Genomic DNA, 20,657 nt, shown 5'->3' on the forward strand with positions numbered 1-20,657 from the left:
ATATATATATATATATATACACTAAATATATCACTAAATTACACTGGAAGGGGAGCACATAGAAAACTTTATCACCTAACATCCTATTAGACATGGCAATTAAAACAGGCATTCTTATCTATAATATGAAACTGATATTCCTAATGAAGGCCTCAAGGGGAGTGAAAGGAGACAGCACCATTCCCTGGATCAGGCTGAGAAAGAGACCTAGTCTTCATCATGCTTTGTGACCCTCAAAGTCAAGGCAACTCCTGCAAATAGGCCACCTATTCGCTCCCTGTTGTTATCCGCAATACCCAGACACATAAAGATAATTCCTGCTGTGGACCATCAAAAAGAAACAGCCCCCACTGCCTGCCCTACAAAGGCATCTGATCCCTACAAGGTTGATTTTGCATATTATTTAAAAAGTAACAACATATAATTAATATAACTAGCCAAAATGCAATCAATTTAAACAGAAGTCAGAGGAACGGATGTGAGTTTAGGAGAACATCCTTAAAACAGGTAAGGGCATATTTCCAGCCTGTTACCTTTAAAACAAACATACCTATTATTACACATTTATCCATCTAGGCATTGAAATAAATTAGGTTAAGTCAAAATGCTGGTGAGGATGTGAACCAACAGAATGATCTAGTTATACACACATGTATTTCTTTGCTGTCACCTGAGAGAGCTAAAAGCAAAAATACCCCTGTAGCAACGAGTACACCTAATGTCCAGATCTCAGTTCCTAATACAATCCTTCAATAAAGGAACCAGCAATCCTTGAAGAAATGGTTGATTCTCTAGGACAAAGGCAAGAAATATATTGATGCACCTTAAGTTCTTATAGTGCCAGGAAGTAAGGAAGTTCTCAAAATAAAAAATCTACATACCTGAGCATGTCAAAAGGACATAGGAGCCAACTGAAAGAGCTCCCAGTGGTAACAGCTGGAGCAGCAAAACAAAGTACCAGTGAACTATAACCCAAAGTATGAATAAATATCTGTAAGTCTACAATGACATCAGTAAGTGACTAAATCAACAAATTGGAAAAAGAGATAAATCTCCCTTACGGAAAAGTTCCAAGTATTTATATAGATACTTTGTCCTCAAAAATGGTAGAGCACAACCCCACCCCCTTAAGCATGGGTTGCACATGGGATTTCCTTCCAAAAGGTGTGGAAAGTGGGGAAGAGGAATAACTACATGGTGGTGAAACCTGACAACACTACTTCAGCCAGATGGTCAAGTCCAATATCAACAGTGAACATTCATGTTGAAAGGCTCTACCCTTAATACGATGTAGTAACAATGGCATTTTACACCACTGTGGTTTTCCTCCCAAAAACCCAAAACGCTAGTCTAATCATAAGGATAACAGGAGACAAATTCCAACAAACGGGCATCCTATAGAAAGCTTGAAATACTCATGACAACATTATAAACCAGTTATCAACACTGCTAAGTCATCAAAAACAAGGAAAGTCTGAAAAACCGTCACAGACAAGAGGGGCCTAAGAAGACATGGAAACTCAATGTAATGTGGTGTTGTCAATGGGATCCTGCAACAGAAAAAGACATTAAAAACTAAGAAAATCTGAATAACTATGGACCTTAGTAAGTAAAACCAATGAATCACTACTGGTTCATTAATTGTGGCAAATGTATCATACCAATAGAAGATCTTAGTAACAGGAACAGCTGTGTGCAGGGTATATAAAAACTCTGTACTACCTTCTCAATTTTTCTATAAATCTCTAACTATCCTAAAATATAGTCTATTTTAAAAATAAAAATAAAGGAAATTATGACATTTGACATCCAAGAAAAGCAGTCTAAGTAGAAACAGGATAGTATCTGAGCCACATCTGACAACTTTAACAACATAGATTGCTTCTTGGTGACAAAAGATACACTGATGGTTATAGGATACACTTATAAAGAAACGATCTTTCATCTATTTTCCACAGATATTTAGGTCTACAGCACTCCTGATATAAACTAACTAAGGAATATTAGTATATGAACCTGGCAAAAATTAGATTACATTTTTAAAACTTTAATAGCTTATAGATTTCTCAAGATAATAGATTTTTTTAATATGTTAAAAACATGATGACTTGGCAAAATTATTTCTGGGGACATTTTTTAAATTCACTAGCACCAAAATCGCCTTTGGAATTTTTCAAATAAAATAACCAGGCTTCTAATCTTTTTATTTTTTAGGTAGGGTCTGTCACCCAGGCTGGCATGCAGGAGCACAGTGACAGCTCACTCCAGCCTCTCTATCTCCCGGGCTCAGGAGATCCTCCCACCTCTGCCTCCTGAGTCCCACCTCTGCCACTATGCCTGGCTAATTTTTTGTATTTTTTGTAGAGATGGTGTTTCACTGTGTTGCCCAGGCTGCTCTTGAAATCCTGGACTCAAGCAATTCGCCCACCTTGGCCTCCCAAAGTGCTAGTATTACAGGCATGAGCCACTGAGCTTAGCCAAAACTATTTTTAAAAAGTCAAATGTTACGTTTTTAAATATTTCAAGGGCCAAATAAATGACAACAGCCACTGTCTACCCTATGACTACCAGTGTAAGTGCTTTCTGGTCATTATCTTTACTCTTAGAATAATCTTCCAGGGTCAGTATTATGCCTGTTCTACAAACAATTAAACACACTAATAAAAGATAAGAAAGAGCTAATAACTGAGCTAGGATTTGAACCCAGGTCTATCTAACTCTTACATTTCCCCCTATGCATGCAAATGGCAAGCTTACATGGGCAAAATCTCTAAAGAGATTTGAAATCCGCAAATCCATATTTAGAATCAAATGTCTGACATCAATCTGATTCTATATCTTAGTAGGATATATTCTAAGAACAAAACAAGTACAAAAATCTTGAATTTAGTAAGTTTGCTATTAGTCATGCCATTAGTGTTGCAATTCTGAAACTATTTTGTATATGTTATAACTTGAAGCAAATGAGTATATAAGTGAGAGGTGCTGGGAGCCAGGGTTTCTTCTGTGAGTTGGAAAACACAAATATGAGATATGGGAAAAGGAAGAACCCTGTGGAATTGGACTTGAATTGGAGGTTCAGTAGAAACTCATGATTTTTTAAAATGTATATTTTCTAGCTCTTTAAAGGGGGTTAGAGGTAATGACATACACCACCAGTAATGAGCACACCTAATACTCAGATATTGGTTTCTAAATACCACCCTCTTTCTCCTTAAGAAACCACGGGCTGGCAGGGCACAGTGGCTCACGCCTGTAATCTCAGCACTTTGGGAGGCCGAAGTGGGCAGATCACAAGGTCAAGAGATTGAGACCATCCTGGCCAACACGGTAAAACACTGTCTCTCCTAAAAATACAAAAAGTAGCTGGGCGTGGTGATGGGTGTCTGTAATCTCAAGTTCTTGGGAGGCTGAGGCAAGAGGGTCACTTGAACCCGGGAGGCGGAGGTTGCAGTGAGCAGAGATCACGCCACTGCACTCCAGCCTAGTGAGAGAGTGAGGCTCCATCTCAAACAAAAAAAAAAAGAATGGGCCAAGCAGCTGGCTCACGGTTGTAATCCCAACACTTTGGGAGATTGAGGTGCACAGATCACAAGGTCAGGAGTTCAAGACCAGCCTGAGAAACATGATGAAACTCAGTCTCCACTAAAGATACAAAAATTAGCTGGGCGTGGTGGCGTGCACCTGTAATCCCAGCTACTCAGGAGGCCGAGGCAGGTGAAACACTTGAACCCAGAAGGCAGAGGTTGCAGTGAGCCAAGATCACACCACTGCACTTCAGCCTGGGCAACAGAGTAAGACTCCATCTTAAAAAAAAAAAAAAAAAAAAAAATGAAATTGGACCCCTACTTCACATCACATCACAAAAATTAACTCAAAATGGATTAAAGATCTAAATATGAAAGCTAAAACTATAAAACTCAATAAAGCTGTAAAAAAAAAAAAAAAAAAAAAGTACTAAGACTACAGTCAAATGGACAGAGGAGCCAGCGTAAAGGGGCTACCAGTATCCAAATTTGGGACAATTTTGAGCATTGAAATGAATAATGATGGCTGGGTATTGTGGCTCACATCTATAATCCCAGCGCTTTGGAAGGCCAAGGCAGACAGATCACTTGAGCCCAGAAGTTTGAGACCAGCCTGAACAACACAAAGGTAAGGGCAAGGGAAAGGGAAAGGGAAAAAGGGAAAAAAGAGGAAAAAAGGGAAAAAGGGAAAAAGGGAAAGGGAAGAAAAATGATAATAGATTAAAATACAATGACTTTTTAAAAAAATCTAGTCTACGGTGCTACATGAAGCAGAGGTGGGGAAAAGAAAGGAATGAAGAAAGAAAGGGAAATTAATTCTTTACAGCAGACTGCTATAAAGGTAGAAGAAACGGCAGATGTGAAGAATCACCATTTTACTACCCCCCAATGTAATAACTGGTTCAGGCAAGAATCATGAATGGATGCTAAAATCACTGACTGGAAAGATTTAGGGGAACTCAAATAATCTCAAAGTACTATCCTATAATTACTTATTAATTGCAAAGAAAGAAAAACTGTATACTTTTATAATGAAGAGAGCTAGCAATCACCACTTTAACCAATAGCGGAACAACCTGACATCATCTGCCTTTGATGTAATGAAGTAAGAAGTACCCATCAGCTATGCAATATTCTTGAGGGGGAATAAAAAAAGTTTAACTTGAATCTAAGCAAGAGGAAACAATCAGACAAATCCATAATGTGGCACATTCTACAATAAAATTATGCTGGTCTCTTAAAAAAAAGTCAATGCCATAAAAACAAAAGACAAAACAAAAGAGGGAAGGGAAGGAGTCTGGATTTGAATTAAGGATATTTAGGTATCTAAAACCCAAATGCAACATGGTAACCTTGACTGGATCCCACTTTTTAAAATTTTTTGTCCAATTATAAAAGACATCTGGGCCAGGTGCAGCGGCTCACATCTATAATCCCAGCACTTTGGGAGGCTGAGGTGGCCGGATCACTTCAGGCTGATCTCAAGAGTTGACGACCAGCATGGCCAACATGGTGAAACCCCATCTCTACTAAAAATACAAAAATTAGCTGGGCGTGGTGGCGGGCGCCTGTAATTCCAGCTACTTGAGAGGCTAAGGTGAGAGAATCACTTGAACCTGGGGGGCAGAGGTTCAGTGAGCCAAGACTGTGCCATTGCACTCCAGCCTAAGTGACAGAGTGAAACTATGTCTCAAAAAAAAAAAGAAGACATTTAAAGGGCAACTGGGGAAATTTCAATATGGACTATATATAAATAATATTATTGAATTAATGTTAATTTCCTTAGATACAAAAATGATATTGTGGTTATATGAACATTGTCTTTATTCTTAAAACAATAAGAACTGAAGTACTCAGGAATGAGGAATCATTACATCTGCAACTTTCAAATGGCTCAGCAAAACACACACACAAACAAATAAAGTAAATGTGATGAAATATTAACAACTAGTGAATCTGAAAAATAAGTTCTAGATTCAAGTAGATACTTGATATTAAGGAACTACAATGTTTTTAAGTGTAAAAATTATATTACAACTGTGTTAAAAATAAAAATGCCCTTACCTTTTAGAGTTGCCTACTGAAAGTTTTTTTTTAATTTTGTTGTTTTGTTGTTTTGCTTATTTAACCTCTTGACTTGATTATCTTTGTTCATTGCTTTCTGCTACCTAGAACGAGTAACCCAGAATCTATAACCTTCAGGAGTGTGAAGTTATATTCCATCCTGCTTAGCCTTCAGCGGTCACACTTTTTTGTTGCTGTTGTTGAGACAGGGTCTGGCTCTGTCACCCAGTCTGGAGTGCATGATCTCGGCTCCCTGAAACCTCTACTTCCGGGTTCAAGCAATCTTCCCATCTCAGCCTCCCGAGTAGCTGAGATCACAGGTGCACACCACCACAACTAGCTAATTTTTGTATTTTTAGTAAAGATGAGGTTGGTTTCTTGCCATGTTGCCCAGGCTGGTCTTGAACTCCTGAGATCAAGTGATCCTCCCACCTCAGCCTCCCAAAGTGCTGTGATTACAGGCATGAGCCACCATTGCCAGCCTGAAGTATTTATTAATTGAAATCATGTTTGGAATTTGCTTTAAAAAAATTAAAGGGGGGTGAAAGGAAGTACAAAAAGTCTAGCCATGTTGAAGCTGAGGTAATGGTACCTAAGAATTCGTTATATTACAGTTTCTACTTCTGCTTATATTTGAAAATTTCCATTAAAAATGTTCTAATTCTGTTTTAATACTAATATTTTAGGGATTATTTAAAGTCTGTCTAGAACTCAAAGAAAATGAAGATATATATGGAACTGGAAGTTCAGGAAGATAAACCCAAGTCTTCAAACCATAAACTGGACACTCGTACTGTATAATTTTGAGGAGATGGCCTCCAGGCTTTTTATGAGAGCATGACACACAGTTACATCATCACCATCAACCTGGTGGCTCCTACATTATCAACCTTCTTCTATGCCACTTATTCAAAAAAAAGGGAGAAATCACAGGGATCACTAATTAAATTTTAAAATTGAGAAGGGGTATTTCCTACAAAAGGGAAAAGAATGGAATAGAATGTTTATAAAACATAACTTGAAGGAAAGACAACCTAACAAATTATTTCTGTTTAATTATTTTAAATTTTATCTCCTTCAATTTTTATAGGACGCTTATCTTGATTTTACATTTTGAAGAATAATTAAAAAGAAAAATCCCATTTTAACTAGTAAAAAGCACCTAGGCTAGGCATGATAGCTCACGCCTGTAATCCCAGCACTTGGGAGGCAGGTGGATCACTTGAGCTCAGGAGTTCGAGACCAGCCTGGGCAACACAGGCAAACCCTGTCTCTATTTTAATATATGAATTTAAAAATAATAATAAAACATCTAAAAGCTGTGTGGGACAGAGGGGAGGTCAAGTAAGGAGATCCTACCTCCATCATGACTAACTTATCGGGATATGCCAGATCTCCAGGAGCTGGATTATAGCCCGTGATGTCCGTCTGAATGTAGATGTGGGTTCGGTAGACAAGCCGCTCCTGTACATCTTCTAACATCTGCTTGACTCCAGCTGCAAATGCCCCCAGTTGCTCAGCTGATAAAGAAAGTGCAATAAGCCATTATTTTAGATTTAGAAAAACACTTTCTTTTAAACAAGCAAAGATATTACTAAATTATTCAGAAACAGTATGAACCACTTTTGCTTCAAAGGCTGTGGCTGTATTCTATTTCAGTATGACTCAATGAGCTTGGAAAAGTTTAATAAATGTCTTTCAATTGTCTCAACTTTAAAACTCGGCAATACTGTTAATCATATTATTAATATGAATAATAAAATCTGAATTTTAAGAGTGCTTTGCTCTTTTAAATTTAATTTCTATAGCTTTAGGCCAAAGCTAAGAAATTGCTAGGGTAGCTTATTAACTGGGCTATCATCATCCCCATTTTACAGATAAATTGAGTACCACAGATATTAAATGACTAGTTAACATTTTCACAGAGACAAGTACAAAGTAAAATAAGTATGAGTTTATATAGTATTTCTTTATTTTTAAGATGCCATCAGCCAGGCACAGTGGCTCATGCCTGTAATCTGAGCATTTTGGGAGGCCAAGGCAGGCAGATATCTTGAGCCCAGGCATTCAAAATCAGCCAGCCTGGGCAACATGGCAAAACCCCGTCTCCACAAAAATAAAAAATTGCAAAAACTTAGCCAGGCATGGTGATGTGCAGCTATAGTCTCAGCTACTTGGCAGGCTGAGGTGGGAATCACCTGAGCCCAGGAAGTTGAGGCTGCAGTGAACTGTGATCATGCCACTGCACTCCAGCCTGGGCAACAGGGTAAGACCCTGTCTCAAAAAAACAAACAAAAAAAAATTGCCATCAATGTTAAGACATACTAGTAATCTAGTAACAGCCTTCCAAAAGACAGGGTGTTAAATATACCACAGAATCACATGAGGCCAGGCATGGTGGCTCATGCCTGTAATCCCAGCACTTTGGGAAGCCCAGGTGGGAGGATCACTTGAGTCCATGAGTTCAAGCCTGGCCTAGGCAACACAGTGAGACTCCACCTCTATTAAAAAAAAAAAAAAAAAAAAGAAGGAAGAGGAAGGAGGAAGAAGAAGGAGGAGGAAGGGGAAGAAGGAGGAGGAGGGAGGAGGAAAAGGCGGAGAAGGAGGAAAGAGGAGGAGAAAGAGGAAGGAGGAGGAGAAAGAGGAAGGAGAAGGAGGAAGAAGGAGGAAGGAGGAGGAGAAAGAGGAAGGAGAAGGAGGAAGAGGAAGGAGGAAGGAGAAAGAGGAAGGAGGAGGAAAAAGAGGAAGGAGAAGAGSGAAGAAGGAGGAGGAGAAAGAGGAAGGAGGAGAAGGAAGAAGGAGGAAGGAGGAGGAGAAAGAGGAAGGAGAAGGAGGAAGAAGGAGGAAGGAGGAGGAGAAAGAGGAAGGAGGAGGAGAAAGAGGAAGGAGGAGGAGAAAGAGGAAGGAGGAAGGAGAAAGAGGAAGGAGGAGGAGAAAGAGGAAGGAGAAGGGGGAAGAAGGAGGAGAAAGAGGAAGGAGGAAGGAGAAGGAGGGAGGAGGAAGGAGGAGAAAGAAGAGGAAGGAGGAGGAAGGAGAGGGAGAAGTGGGGGGAGGAAAGAAAAAAAAATTAACATTAATTTTGGCCAGTTGCAGTGGCTCATACGTATAATGCCAGCACTTTGAGAGGCCAAGGAAGGCAGATTGCTGGAGTCCAGGAGCTCAAGGCTGGCCTGGGCAACATGGCAAAATCCCCTCTCTACAAAAAAAATATAAAAATAGCTGGGCATGGTGGCAACACCCATGTACCTGTAGTCTCAGTTACTCAGGAGACTGAGGTGGGAAGATCACTTTAAACCGGGAAGCAGAGGTTGTAGTGAGCCAAGATCACGCCACTGCACTCCAGCCTCGGTGATGAGTGAGACCCCAACTCAAAAACAAAACCAAAACAAAAAATTCTTATTTTAAAATCAGAGGCAATAAAAAATTCAGAAGCAGCTGGGCATGGTGGCCCACACTTATAATCCCAGCACTTTGGGAGGCTGAAGTGGGTGGATCACGAGGTCAGGAGATCGAGACCATCCTGGCCAACCAGGTGAAACCCCATCTCTACTAAAATACAAAAAAAATTAGCCAGGCATGGTGGTGAATGCCTATAGTCCCAGCTACTTGGGAGGTGGAAGCACGGGGATCGCCTGGACCCAGGAGGTGGAGATTGCAGTGAGCTGAGATTGTGCCACTGCACTCCAGCCTGGTGAGAGTAAGACGCCGTCTCAAAAAAAAAAAAATTCAGAAGCAGTAAAACATGAGAAAATGAATGAGTTAAATGCAGTGAAGTAACTTTGGAAGAGCAACAAATCCAGAGCGTCTCAATGAAAGCCAAAGTGAGGACAATAAATTCTGCAAGTAAAATAATTACCAGAAGGGGGCTGGGCACATAACCCCAGCACTTTGGGAGGCCAAGGCGGGCAGATCGCCTGAGGTCAAGAGTTCAAGACCAGTCTGGCCAAAATGGCAAAACCCCATCTCTACTAAAAATACAAAAAAATTAGCCAGGTGTGGTGGCATGCACCTGCAATCCCAGCTACTTGGGAGGCTGAGACAGGGGAATTACTTTAAACAGGGAGGTGGAGGTTGCAGTGAGCCAAGATTGCTGCACTGCACTCCAGCCTGGGACACAGAGCGAGACTCTGTCTCAAAAATAAAAGGATAATTACTCAAAGGGTATGTTTGTTTGTTTGTGTGTTTGTTTGCTTTTGAGACAGAGTCTGGCTGTTGTTGCATGCACTGGAGTGCAATGGTGCGAACTTGGCTCACTGCAACCTCCACCTCCCAGGATCCAGTAATCCTCCTGCCTCAGTCTCCCAAGTAGCTGAGATTACAGGCACCTGCCACCAGGTTGGGCTAATTTTTGTATTTTTAGTAGAGATGGGGTTTCATCATGTTGGCCAGGCTGGTTTCAAACTCCTGACTTCAGGCGTTTCACCCGCCTCAGCCTCCCAAAGTGCTGGGATTACAGGCATGAGCCTGGAGGGTATTTTCTAAAGGTACCTAGGTACTGTTAGGAAAATCATGTTCTCTATGACAATCAAATCAAATACTGAAAAATGTATCACATGGACAAAGTAGGGCTATTCCAGAGAACTGCTTTTATCTGTAATAAAAAAGATGAACTATTATTATGAATATACACAAAAACAATTCCTGTTTTTTAATCAAAAGTATACAATATATTCAATTCTTTATTTATGTATTTTGTATTCTGGTAACAGTATGCTAGAAATGCCTAACCAAAAGTGATGATGTGTTCTCTCTGAACTCCAGTTACCAGAAAGAAAACTGACTATAATTATTTTATTACTAATTTTACCACATTTTAATATTCTTTCCCTATCTGATTGTGTCTTTAGTGACAGAATAAGGTGTAACTTCATTCAAGAAGGGGCAAGGCATCAAGCCAAGCTTCAAAAATATTAAATTTATGTATTTAGTGGGGTGAGGGAAGAAGAACCTATTTTTTTTTTTCAAATTCATTGAGCCAGTGATATAACTTAAAATGATCATTTCTACTCATTTACCATTGTTCTGCACATGATCTTCAAGCACCTCATTTTTAAGAATCCCACAAAGTTCCGACAGAGTCTCTAAGTGAATAACATGAATGATCAATGGCCTGAAGACATCATACAATGACACACACAGTTTCTCCAAAAGCTCACTAAAATGAAAGAATAAAACATGGCTATTAGTAGTAGTTTTTTCAGGATTTTCTAATAGTTTAGAAAGCCTCATTCCAGTTGATAAGAATGATAAGTATCTACTGGAAAATAGTATCTGAGAACATTATAGAATGATAAGGGAAAAGCTGATTGAAAGTAATTCTATAGTAAACTGTTTTGCTTTAAAAGCTCAGAAGCAATAAGCAATCCACAGCAGTCAACTCAAAGTAGCTGCCCCCAAACAAAAGTCAACCTATTACAACTTTTATCTATTTCAGCAATAATTTTCTATATGTCCTTTCAAAAACAATAAAAAATATTTCAGAAGATTTAATTACCTTTTATATTCAACTTCACTATGAATCAAATTATATTTTTCCCCCCCAGGAGAGACAAGTTCAAAATTTTTGAATACTTATAGATTTAGATAAATAAAATTCAAAGTACTTTGGTCATACACCAAGTACTTCGAGAAATCGTAAACATTTAAAAAGAAAAACTTAAGTTGTCTACATGCTTCATATTGTCAACGGTACTCTTCTATACAGAGTATTTCATCAAAAGTGATCACTTCCACTACAACGATAAAGTATTTTTCTCTTCCCCATTACAAGAGTCAAAAGCTTAGAATGTTTCTAAAAGTCAAAAGAGCAAACATGAAGAAACCAAAAGTGACTAACAGTGGATCTGAAAGACATTTTGAGAAAAATAAAGAAAAGGTTATTAAATAGTGTCTGTATTTTTTAATCTTTCATTAGTTAGAATCACAGAATTTTTTAACTAGAAGGAATTACTGTACTTAGTGGAGAGAAAGGGATCTAGACCCCGAGGCTACAGAATCCTGTAGAGGATTCTTCCTATCACACCACAAAATCTAAATAATTACATTACGAACAATACGAAAGCATGTAAGTTGCACGTTTAAGAAAATATCTGTTCCACCCAACAATATTCTGTTCTCTCTCACACACACACACACACACACGTTAAAACACTCTGCAGTTCACGACAGAATACTCCTGTAATATACTGATTCAATATGGTCATTAGCAAGTTAAATTTTATGAACAAGAGTTAGATTCCACAACCACCTACTCTAATTTTGATGTTGGTTTTGTGAAAAATTCATTGTAAAGTTGGTGTTCATCCTGGCAGACATGAACCATGAAGGCACAGCCACTACGAACCTGCAGTAAACAAACACACACCACCTACAGTTAAAGACACACGACATTTCCAGTGTTTATGAAATAAAGCCTACGCTTTATCTGCAGAGATTACACATACATACTCTTAAAACAGCTTACTGAAGAACAGAAAACGGCTGGTTTTCAATAGATTACTACATAATGAAATTATAAGTGATTTTTATTTTCTTAATGCTTTAGTTTTCAAACTTTTAATAAACACAAATTACTTTTCTAGTTCAAAAGTGGGTAGTTCAAAAAAGAGCCCTTATTCATTTTTTACAGTATGAATTAAAATTACACTAAACAAAAAAGCACTTCTGCCGTAAAAGCTAAGCTAAATTGTTAATATAAATCTACAAACTTTGAAACCTCATTTTTCAAGAACAATACTTATTTGTGAATCTTCTTATCTCAAAAAATAAATAAAAATGAGACTATTTTGCAAAGTTGAGTAAGGCTAATTACCAAACTAGATTTGTCATAACTAAAACCATACGTTTTTAGTTCACTATCAGCACCAACACTTATTTAACCAAGTATTGTTTCTAGGGTATCAACATAACTCAAAGGAAGACTTAACATTTAACCAAAACAAGCAGAAACTTACCAAGGCACAATGATCTCTGTTACTTTGGCTGGTTAACTCTGCAACAGTGCAAGCAATACTAGGGCCCAAAAGGAGCTCCCGCTGATCAAGGTAACACTGGTGGATATCACTGAGCAGTTGTTGGTATCTGACAGAAAACAAATATGATTAAACTTTTGATTTTAGATATACAAACTAAATTTCATCTTGAATCCAAACCTCTTTTAAAGCTATAATGGTCACCTTTCATTTGCCCACATTAGCTATTTAATATTATAAGTATAGATACAAAACAAAAGCAAACCATAATGAACTGTGATCCCATAAGCTTCATCTTTTAAAGGATTTCTTTTTCAAGAATAGGGACCCCACATCTGCCCAAATAAGAAGGAAATCCTAGTACAGGAAAAACTGCTGTCATGTAAACTTACTAGGTCTGTGACCTTGCTCCCCAAAATAAGTTGTGTGTTACAAGAACAGGCTAGGAGATAACTGCTCATAAAATATCAGAGACAAAACCCGATTTGGAAAAACAGTGCTATAAGACAAGGCTAATGTGGAAACCAGATTAACTTCTAGGTACTCACTCAGGTATTTTTTCAGATCGCAGCTCTATTTGTTCAATAAGAGTCTGCAGAGTAAGAAAAAATGCATTTAAGCCATCTGTTACACTATCCATTACTTTCTGTTTATAATATTAATCGTATCACATACTCAGAAAAACTGTAAATATAAGAAAGTTAAAAATCATACAAATCACTTGTAATACCAAAAATTAATCACAGCATTTCAGTATATTTTCTTTCAGTTTTTTTATATCCACAGTGCCTATATTTTTCTCTTTACACAAAACTGTAATTATAGTACATATTCTGCTTTATAATCTGTTTTTTTAAAAATTAACATTATTGGGGCTGGGTGTGGTGTCTCCCACCCGTAATCCCAGCACTTTGGGAGGCCAAGGTGGGTGGATCACAAGGTCAGGAATTTGAGACCAGCCTGGTCAATATGGTTAAACCCCATCTCTAATAAAAATACAAAAGATTAGCCAGGAATGATGGCATGCGCCTGTAGTCCCAGCTACTCAGGAGGCTGAGGCAGGAGAATTGCTTGAACCCAGGAGGTGGAGGTTGCGGTAAGCTAAGATCACGCCGATACACTCCAGCCTGGGTGACAGACTCAAAAAAAAAAAAAAATTAACGTTATTTCATAAACATTTTCCTATCATTAAATACTTTTCAATACTAGATGAAAATGTACAGAAGCCTTCAGCATAGTATCTGCTACCTAGTAAACACTTAATGAATCATAATAAACATGATTTAAAATATTATGCTAAAAGGCTACATAATATCTCATTTCTACTGACAGATATCTAGGTTGTTTCCAAAGAATCACAGCCCATTTGTGAAGAGCCTGGAGTGAAACTAGTGGGTTCCAGCACTCACTCCTTAGTAGCTGTTTGAGCCCAGGCAAGCTGGTTCACTTCTGAGATTCCACTCCCTACTGTGTAAAACTGATATAAAAATAACATCTACCTCCCAGGTAGGGACCCCAAAACACCAGCTCAAAAGAGGTATGTATTTTTACAGGCTTTTGTTCTATTCTTCTAAAATGTTTTTAGAAAAGAATTCAGTTACATTTCTATCAGCAGCATTGTCTGTCTCATAAATCCTCAAAAGCGCTGACCTTAATCTGCCAATTTCTGACAGACAAAAAAAAGTCACCCAACCTTAACCTGCATATATTTTCCACATGTTCTTGTGAGTAATCTGGTCATTTTTTATCAGCTATTCATCTTTCTTTAGTTTCTTTAGCTCTTTAGTTCACTTGGAATATATTATTTTGGTAATGTTACAGAGTAAAAAGTTACTATTTTTTTCAAATATTTAGCAAATCTTCCCAATTCCATGTAGAAAATTCCAGCCTTTCCTTTTTTATTTGGGATGTTTCTTTATTTATTAAGTATTACAACTTTCCATTCCAATGATCTGTCAGTGAATGCTTGAATCAATGACAATATATTTTTCAAAATTTTCTTCTTTAGTCTTGCCTATTTACCAGATAAAGTTTAGAATCATGAAAAAAAAAATTATTAGAATTTTTGCTAGGAGTACATTCTAACCAATAAACTACTCTGGGAGAAAGTGACATTTTAAAAATTAAATCACCCCAACCGGGAAGAAGATGGGCTTACCATTTATTTCATCTTTTATGATTTTCTGTCTAGTTTTGTCATTTTCTTCATTCTTATGTATCTGTTAAGGTTATTGCTAGGTAAGTATTTTATGCTTTTTGTTACTGATATGATATAAATGAAACCCCATCACATATACTAATTGGTTACTAATGGTATGTAGGAAAGCCACTGATAACTATATAATCATTTTATAATCACCCACCACACTGAGCCCTCTTATCTATACCATTTCTTTCCTAATCAAACTTTTATCATTCGTATTTGGCTAATAAGCGAAAGCAATCAATCAGGCACAATCTAAGTCTCATGCCATCGATTGATATCCAGTTAGACATCTGTAAGACATCCAGGTTGTACCCATATTCTACATATATATTCTATAAACAAAACTAAGTTTCTCTCATTTCAAAAAAAAAAAATCCTTTCAACTGGCTGGCTTTTTTTTTTTTTTTTTAAGACAGGGTCTCACTTTGTCACCTAGGCTGGAGTGCAGTGGCACTATCTTGGCTCACTGAAGCCTTAGCTTCCTGGGTTCAAACGACCCCCTCAACTCAGCCTCCCAAGTAGCCAAACCACAGGTGCATGCCACCACACCCAGCTAATTTTTCTATTTTGGGTAGACAGGGTTTCACCATATTGCCCAGGCTGATCTTGAACTCTTAAACTTAAAAAATCTGCCCTCCTTGGCCTCCCAAAATACTAGGATTATAGGTGTGAGCCACTGTACCCAGCCGTCAACTGGCTGACTTTCAAGAGAGAAACAAGCAAGGAAGTGAAGTCAGTCAGCAGAAGTAAATTATTATTTCTAGAAACTTAGCAATGAGTAGAAATAATATATATGCACCAGCTTCAATAAAATGTATCTCAGCTATGTTATAAAATATAACACATATTTATCTTTGCCCCTCCATGCTATCAATTAAAATAAATACATTGTGCATTCCTTTATGTACCAGACACTGCTATGCAGAATGAATAAGGTACATATCCAACCTCATGAAATATTCTACCAATGCATTAATTCAACCCCTAATATCTCACTTGGATTACTGCAGAATCTTCCTTAGTAATGAGGCTTCCCTGTCTCAAATCTCTCTTCATCATAATACATTCTTTTTTTTTTTTTTGAGACGGAGTTTCGCTCTTGTTACCCAGGCTGGAGTGCAATGGCGCGATCTCGGCTCACCGCAACCTCCGCCTCCCAGGTTCAGGCAATTCTCCTGCCCCAGCCTCCTGAGTCGCTGGGATTACAGGCACGCACCACCATGCCCAGCTCATTTTTTGTATTTTTAGTAGAGACGGGGTTTCACCATGTTGACCAGGATGGTCTCGATCTCTTGACCTCGTGATCCACCCGCCTCGGCCTCCCACAGTGCTGGGATTACAGGCTTGAGCCACCGCGCCCGGCCATCATAATACATTCTTTATATTGCATCCTTAATCTTTTTTTTTTTTGAGTCAGAGTCTCACTCTGTCATCCAGGCTGGAGTGCAATGGTGCGATTTCAGCTCACTGCAACCTCCGCCTCCTGGGTTCAAGCATTTCTCCTGCCTCAGCCTCCCAAGCAGCCGAAATTACAAGCTCCCGCCACCATTCCTGGCTAATTTTTTTATTTTTAATAGAGACGAGGTTTCACCATATTGGCCAGCTGGTCTCTTGGCCAGGCTGGTCTCAAACTCCTGACCTCGTGATCCATCCACCTTGGCCTCCTAAAGTGCTGGGATTACAGGCATGAGCCACGGCACCCAACCGATCTTTTTTATCAATGCATAATAATTGTACATATTTATAGGGTAAATGTAATATTTTGATACATGGATACAATGTGTTATGATCAAATCAGAATGTTTAGAGTATCCATCACCTCAAACATCTATTATTTCTTTGTGCAGGAAAAATTTCAAATCTTCCCTTTTAGCTATTTTGAAATATACAATAAATTGTTAACTATAGGCATCCTACTACGCTACTGAACACTAGAACTTATTTCCTCTATCAAACTGTACATTTATATCCATTAACCAACCTCTCCACCTCTCCTCCACCCATCCCAGCCTCTGGTATCTATGATTCTACTCTCTACCTCCATGAGAACAACTTTTTTCGTTCCCACATATGAGTGAAAACATACAATATTTGTCTTTCTGTGCCTGGCTTATTTTACTAATAACCTCTAGTTCCATTCATGTTGCTATAAATGACAGGATTTCATTTTTTGGTACAGCTGAATAGTATCTTACTATTTATATATACCCCTTTTTTTTTTTTTTCGGCCCCTTGCCCCCATATACCACATTTTCATTAGCCATTCATCTGTTGATCGACACTTAGGTTGATTCCATCTATTTATTATCATGAATAGTGTTGCATTCAACACAGGTATCCCTTTAATATACTGATGTCCTTGCCTTTGATAAATACACAGTAGTGGGATTGCTGGAGAGTATGATAGCTCTATTTTTAGTTTTTTCAGAAATCTTCATACTGTTTTCCGTAATAGCTGTACTAATTTACATTCCCACCAACAGTGTATAAGAATTTCCTTTTCTCTGCATCCTCACCAACATTTATTTTATGTCTTCTTGATAATAGCCATTCTAACTGGTATAAGATGATATCTCACTGCGGTTTTGATTTACATGAGTAAATTTAATAATTCATGATGTTGAGCATTTTTTCATATACCTGTTGGCCATCTGTATAGTCTCCTTTTGGGAAATGTTTACTCAGACTCTTTGCCTACTTTTTAATGGGATTATTTGGAGTTTTTTTCTGTTAAGTTCCTTGTATATGCTGAGTATCAGTCCCTTGTCAGATGAATAGTTTCTACAAATATTTTCTACCATTCTACAGACTGTCTCTTCACTCTGGTGATCGTTTCCTTTGCTGAGCAGAACCTTTCAAGATTATAATAGCCCCATTTGTCGATTTTTGTTTTTGTTGCCTATGCTTTCGAAGTTTTAGCCATAAAATCTTTGCCTAGACCAATGTCCTAAAGCATTTCCCCTACACTTTCTTCTAGTAGTTTTATAGTTTCAGATCTTAAGTCTTTAATCCATTTTGTTTTGATTTTTGTATATAGTCAGAGACAGAGGTCTAGTTTCATTTTTCTGCATATGAATATCTAGTTTTCCCAGCAATCATCCTTTCCCCGCTAAATTTTCTTGGTGCATTTATCAAAAATCAGTTGGCTGAAAGTACATGCATTTATTTCTGAGTTCTCTATTCTGTTCCATTGGTTTATGTGTTTGTTTAGCAAATCTGACCAAATCACTACTCTGTTTAAGAAACCACTTCATTGGTTTTCTGCTTTTCCTAAATTAGCACAACATGCAACACCCCTCGTGAGAGAGTCTTTGTCATCTTTCCTGTCTTCTTTCCCAACATATCCCACTAATATCCCATGTTCCAGTCATAACAATGTATAAAGATCTCCCAAAATGTATGTCTTTTATATCTCCTACAACCTTCCCTACATGTGCGGTTCTCTCTGTATCAAAATACCTTTTCAGTCCCTTCAAGACCACTAGCCAAGCTTTTATAACTCAACTATCACCTTCATCTAGAAACCATCCCTGAGCATCACAGGAAAAGTCACATGTTTCCTGCTCTGCAGACTTTTCAAGAACCTAGACACAACACTAAGAAACTCTGCTATAATTCGGAAAGGCAATGTCGACCTTTCATTCACGTTCACTTCCTTCGGTATAAATAAAGGGCTTAACATACAATAATACTTCAAAGGGGCTGGATGAGCAAATCTCAGAGCAATGTCCTAATTATGTCAATAGACTTACTCTGACTTTGGGGGCGGCAGCTCGAAATTTCACATAAAATAATGTGAAGGCATTGTCTACGTTAGGTACAGATGAAGGGTCCTAAAGAAACATGGGGAGGATAGGGAAGGAAGATAATTAGCAAACAAATAATCATTCAGAAAACCTAACACCAACTATTTCCTGTGGCTACTGCTTGGCCTGCATACCAACCAAAGTTTAGGCAGAAAAATCTCAGAGAAATTAAATATTATTATGGCTACAAATGAGAAATAATTAAATGGAACTGTCATCTCTCTCTCCTTTATCGTTATAACTAACCTTACATTACTTAAATTTTGGTGGTAAACAGACCTGAATTCAGATTCACATTCTGCCACTCACTGAACATAGGACACTGGCCCAAGTACTTTATCCCTCTGAGGCTCAGTGCATCCATTAAACTCCTAAAGGTTTGGTGCAGCTCAATAGTAAAGCACTAGCACATAATGGGTACCAATATTAGTTTCCTAAACCTACTGAAAATTTTGCAAAATAAAAAAATACATAGGTTGGCTGTTATGTCAGCTAAGAACAATGTAAACAGTAAAAATGCAAGCCAAATATCACTAGCTTTGAATGGAAAGTTCAAAAAGACACTCCACATTCTTTAGAAAGTAAGCTTAAAAACTAAAACATAACATTTATGATTTTATTTTCTTAGGAAAGGAATATGTTCAATGACCATCTTAGCTAGTTCTACTCTTATTTTCTAACCTTTTACTCTATTAATTTTCCATCTAGAATATAATCGATATTTAGTCTAAATATAATCTATAATTAACTGATTTGTTTCTTTCCATACTGGTTATTTCTTTTGAATATAAGCTCCATGAGGGCAGGGACATTATTAGCTCCTCTTCGTTACTATACAATTCCTAATACAATATCAAGTATTAGGCAATGCTCAATAAAAATGTTTGCTAAACATAGAAAAATTGAAAACTACCAAAAAAGTATAAAGCAGAAAATTTAAATTATGCATTGTATCCCACCACTCAGACAGAACCATTTTTATGATTTTGGTATATTTCCTTCTAATATTTGTATTAAAAAGGAATGTTTTAAGTGACAAACACTTTGTATCTTATTATTCATCATATAGTTCTGAATACTTCTCACACTATTAAATCTTATTTGGAAATAAGATTTACAAGGGGTATTTATAACATAGTCATTATTCCCTACTATAAATAAAAAGCTCCAGTGCATTTTCTCACTTAACAAATTTTTAGAATTTTGTAATTTTTAGAATTACAAAGTACTAATCTGAGCCAAACATTACAGAAGATGAATGAATCAAAAACAGCAACAAACATGATCTGTTGTTGAGATGAGTTAACTCACCCTTTTCAGTAACTGATTTGTGAGGGTCTGTAGTGTGTTCACAGTGTATGTCTTCATGAGGTGCAAAGCTTTAGAAAGACACTGCTTAAACTTCAGCAAATATACAGGATAATCTTTAAAATTAGGCTGTAAGGAAAAGAGAAAGATTCAAAAAGTAGAAACAAACACTGACAAAAAGTAATCTTTTAGTGAAAACCAAGGTGCCTCCAAGTAAAGCAATATATAAAGTTCAAAAACAGGTTTCGTAAAGATCATAAACTCCAAAAAGCTGAATAAATACTGTGACTGTCTTAGTCATAGTCAAACCTACTGTGCCTAGCACAAAGTAGGAGCTCAACACATATTTGCAGTTGTTAGCAAAAGATATTTTCAGCACCCCACAGACTTCAAGGCTAATATGTAACGCCCAACTAAGAAAAGAATAGGAGTTAGGGGAAATAAACACAGCAATAAATCTTAAAGAAATACAAATAGAGGGTGATTAAATCAAAGGGCTTGTCTCTTTATTTCTCCCCAAGTGACACTTCCTGTTTCCAAAGAAATCCCTAGCACATCAAGATGCCAACAACTTAAAAACACCTCATCCTGTTAGGTGGGATAAAGCTGAGTCAGCCAGGACGTGGTCCATTCCAGGGGCCACTGCAGGAGATAAAAGTACTTTTTACATCACTGCTAATAATGACCAAGAATTCACTACAGATTTTATTTAATATGCTACAAATACATATTTTTCCCTTGGGCAGAAATAATCACTTTACAGCACAAGAGATGA

At 37.6% G+C, this 20,657-nt stretch overlaps 1 protein-coding gene across 2 annotated transcripts in view; it reads right to left on the reverse strand.

Annotated features, from left to right (window-relative positions):
- Positions 1 to 20,657, reverse strand: part of COG3 (component of oligomeric golgi complex 3) — a 63,549-nt gene that overhangs the window by 32,449 nt on the left and 10,443 nt on the right. For both annotated transcript variants that reach the window (XR_004273952.1, XM_032294722.1), the window contains exons 7-13: positions 19,886 to 20,011; positions 18,521 to 18,601; positions 13,111 to 13,154; positions 12,545 to 12,671; positions 11,843 to 11,934; positions 10,607 to 10,746; positions 6,951 to 7,111 (exon numbers count right to left, since the gene is read on the reverse strand). Coding sequence is in view for 1 of the 2 variants with exons in the window: in XM_032294722.1 (XP_032150613.1) it covers positions 6,951 to 7,111; positions 10,607 to 10,746; positions 11,843 to 11,934; positions 12,545 to 12,671; positions 13,111 to 13,154; positions 18,521 to 18,601; positions 19,886 to 20,011 (771 nt within the window). In the remaining variant the exon portion in view is untranslated. The remainder of the gene's footprint in view (positions 1 to 6,950; positions 7,112 to 10,606; positions 10,747 to 11,842; positions 11,935 to 12,544; positions 12,672 to 13,110; positions 13,155 to 18,520; positions 18,602 to 19,885; positions 20,012 to 20,657) is intronic.

Source organism: Sapajus apella, unplaced genomic scaffold (assembly GCF_009761245.1).
Source record: "Sapajus apella isolate SASKATOON/1434 unplaced genomic scaffold, GSC_monkey_1.0 scaffold32, whole genome shotgun sequence".
NCBI lineage: Eukaryota > Metazoa > Chordata > Mammalia > Primates > Cebidae > Sapajus > Sapajus apella.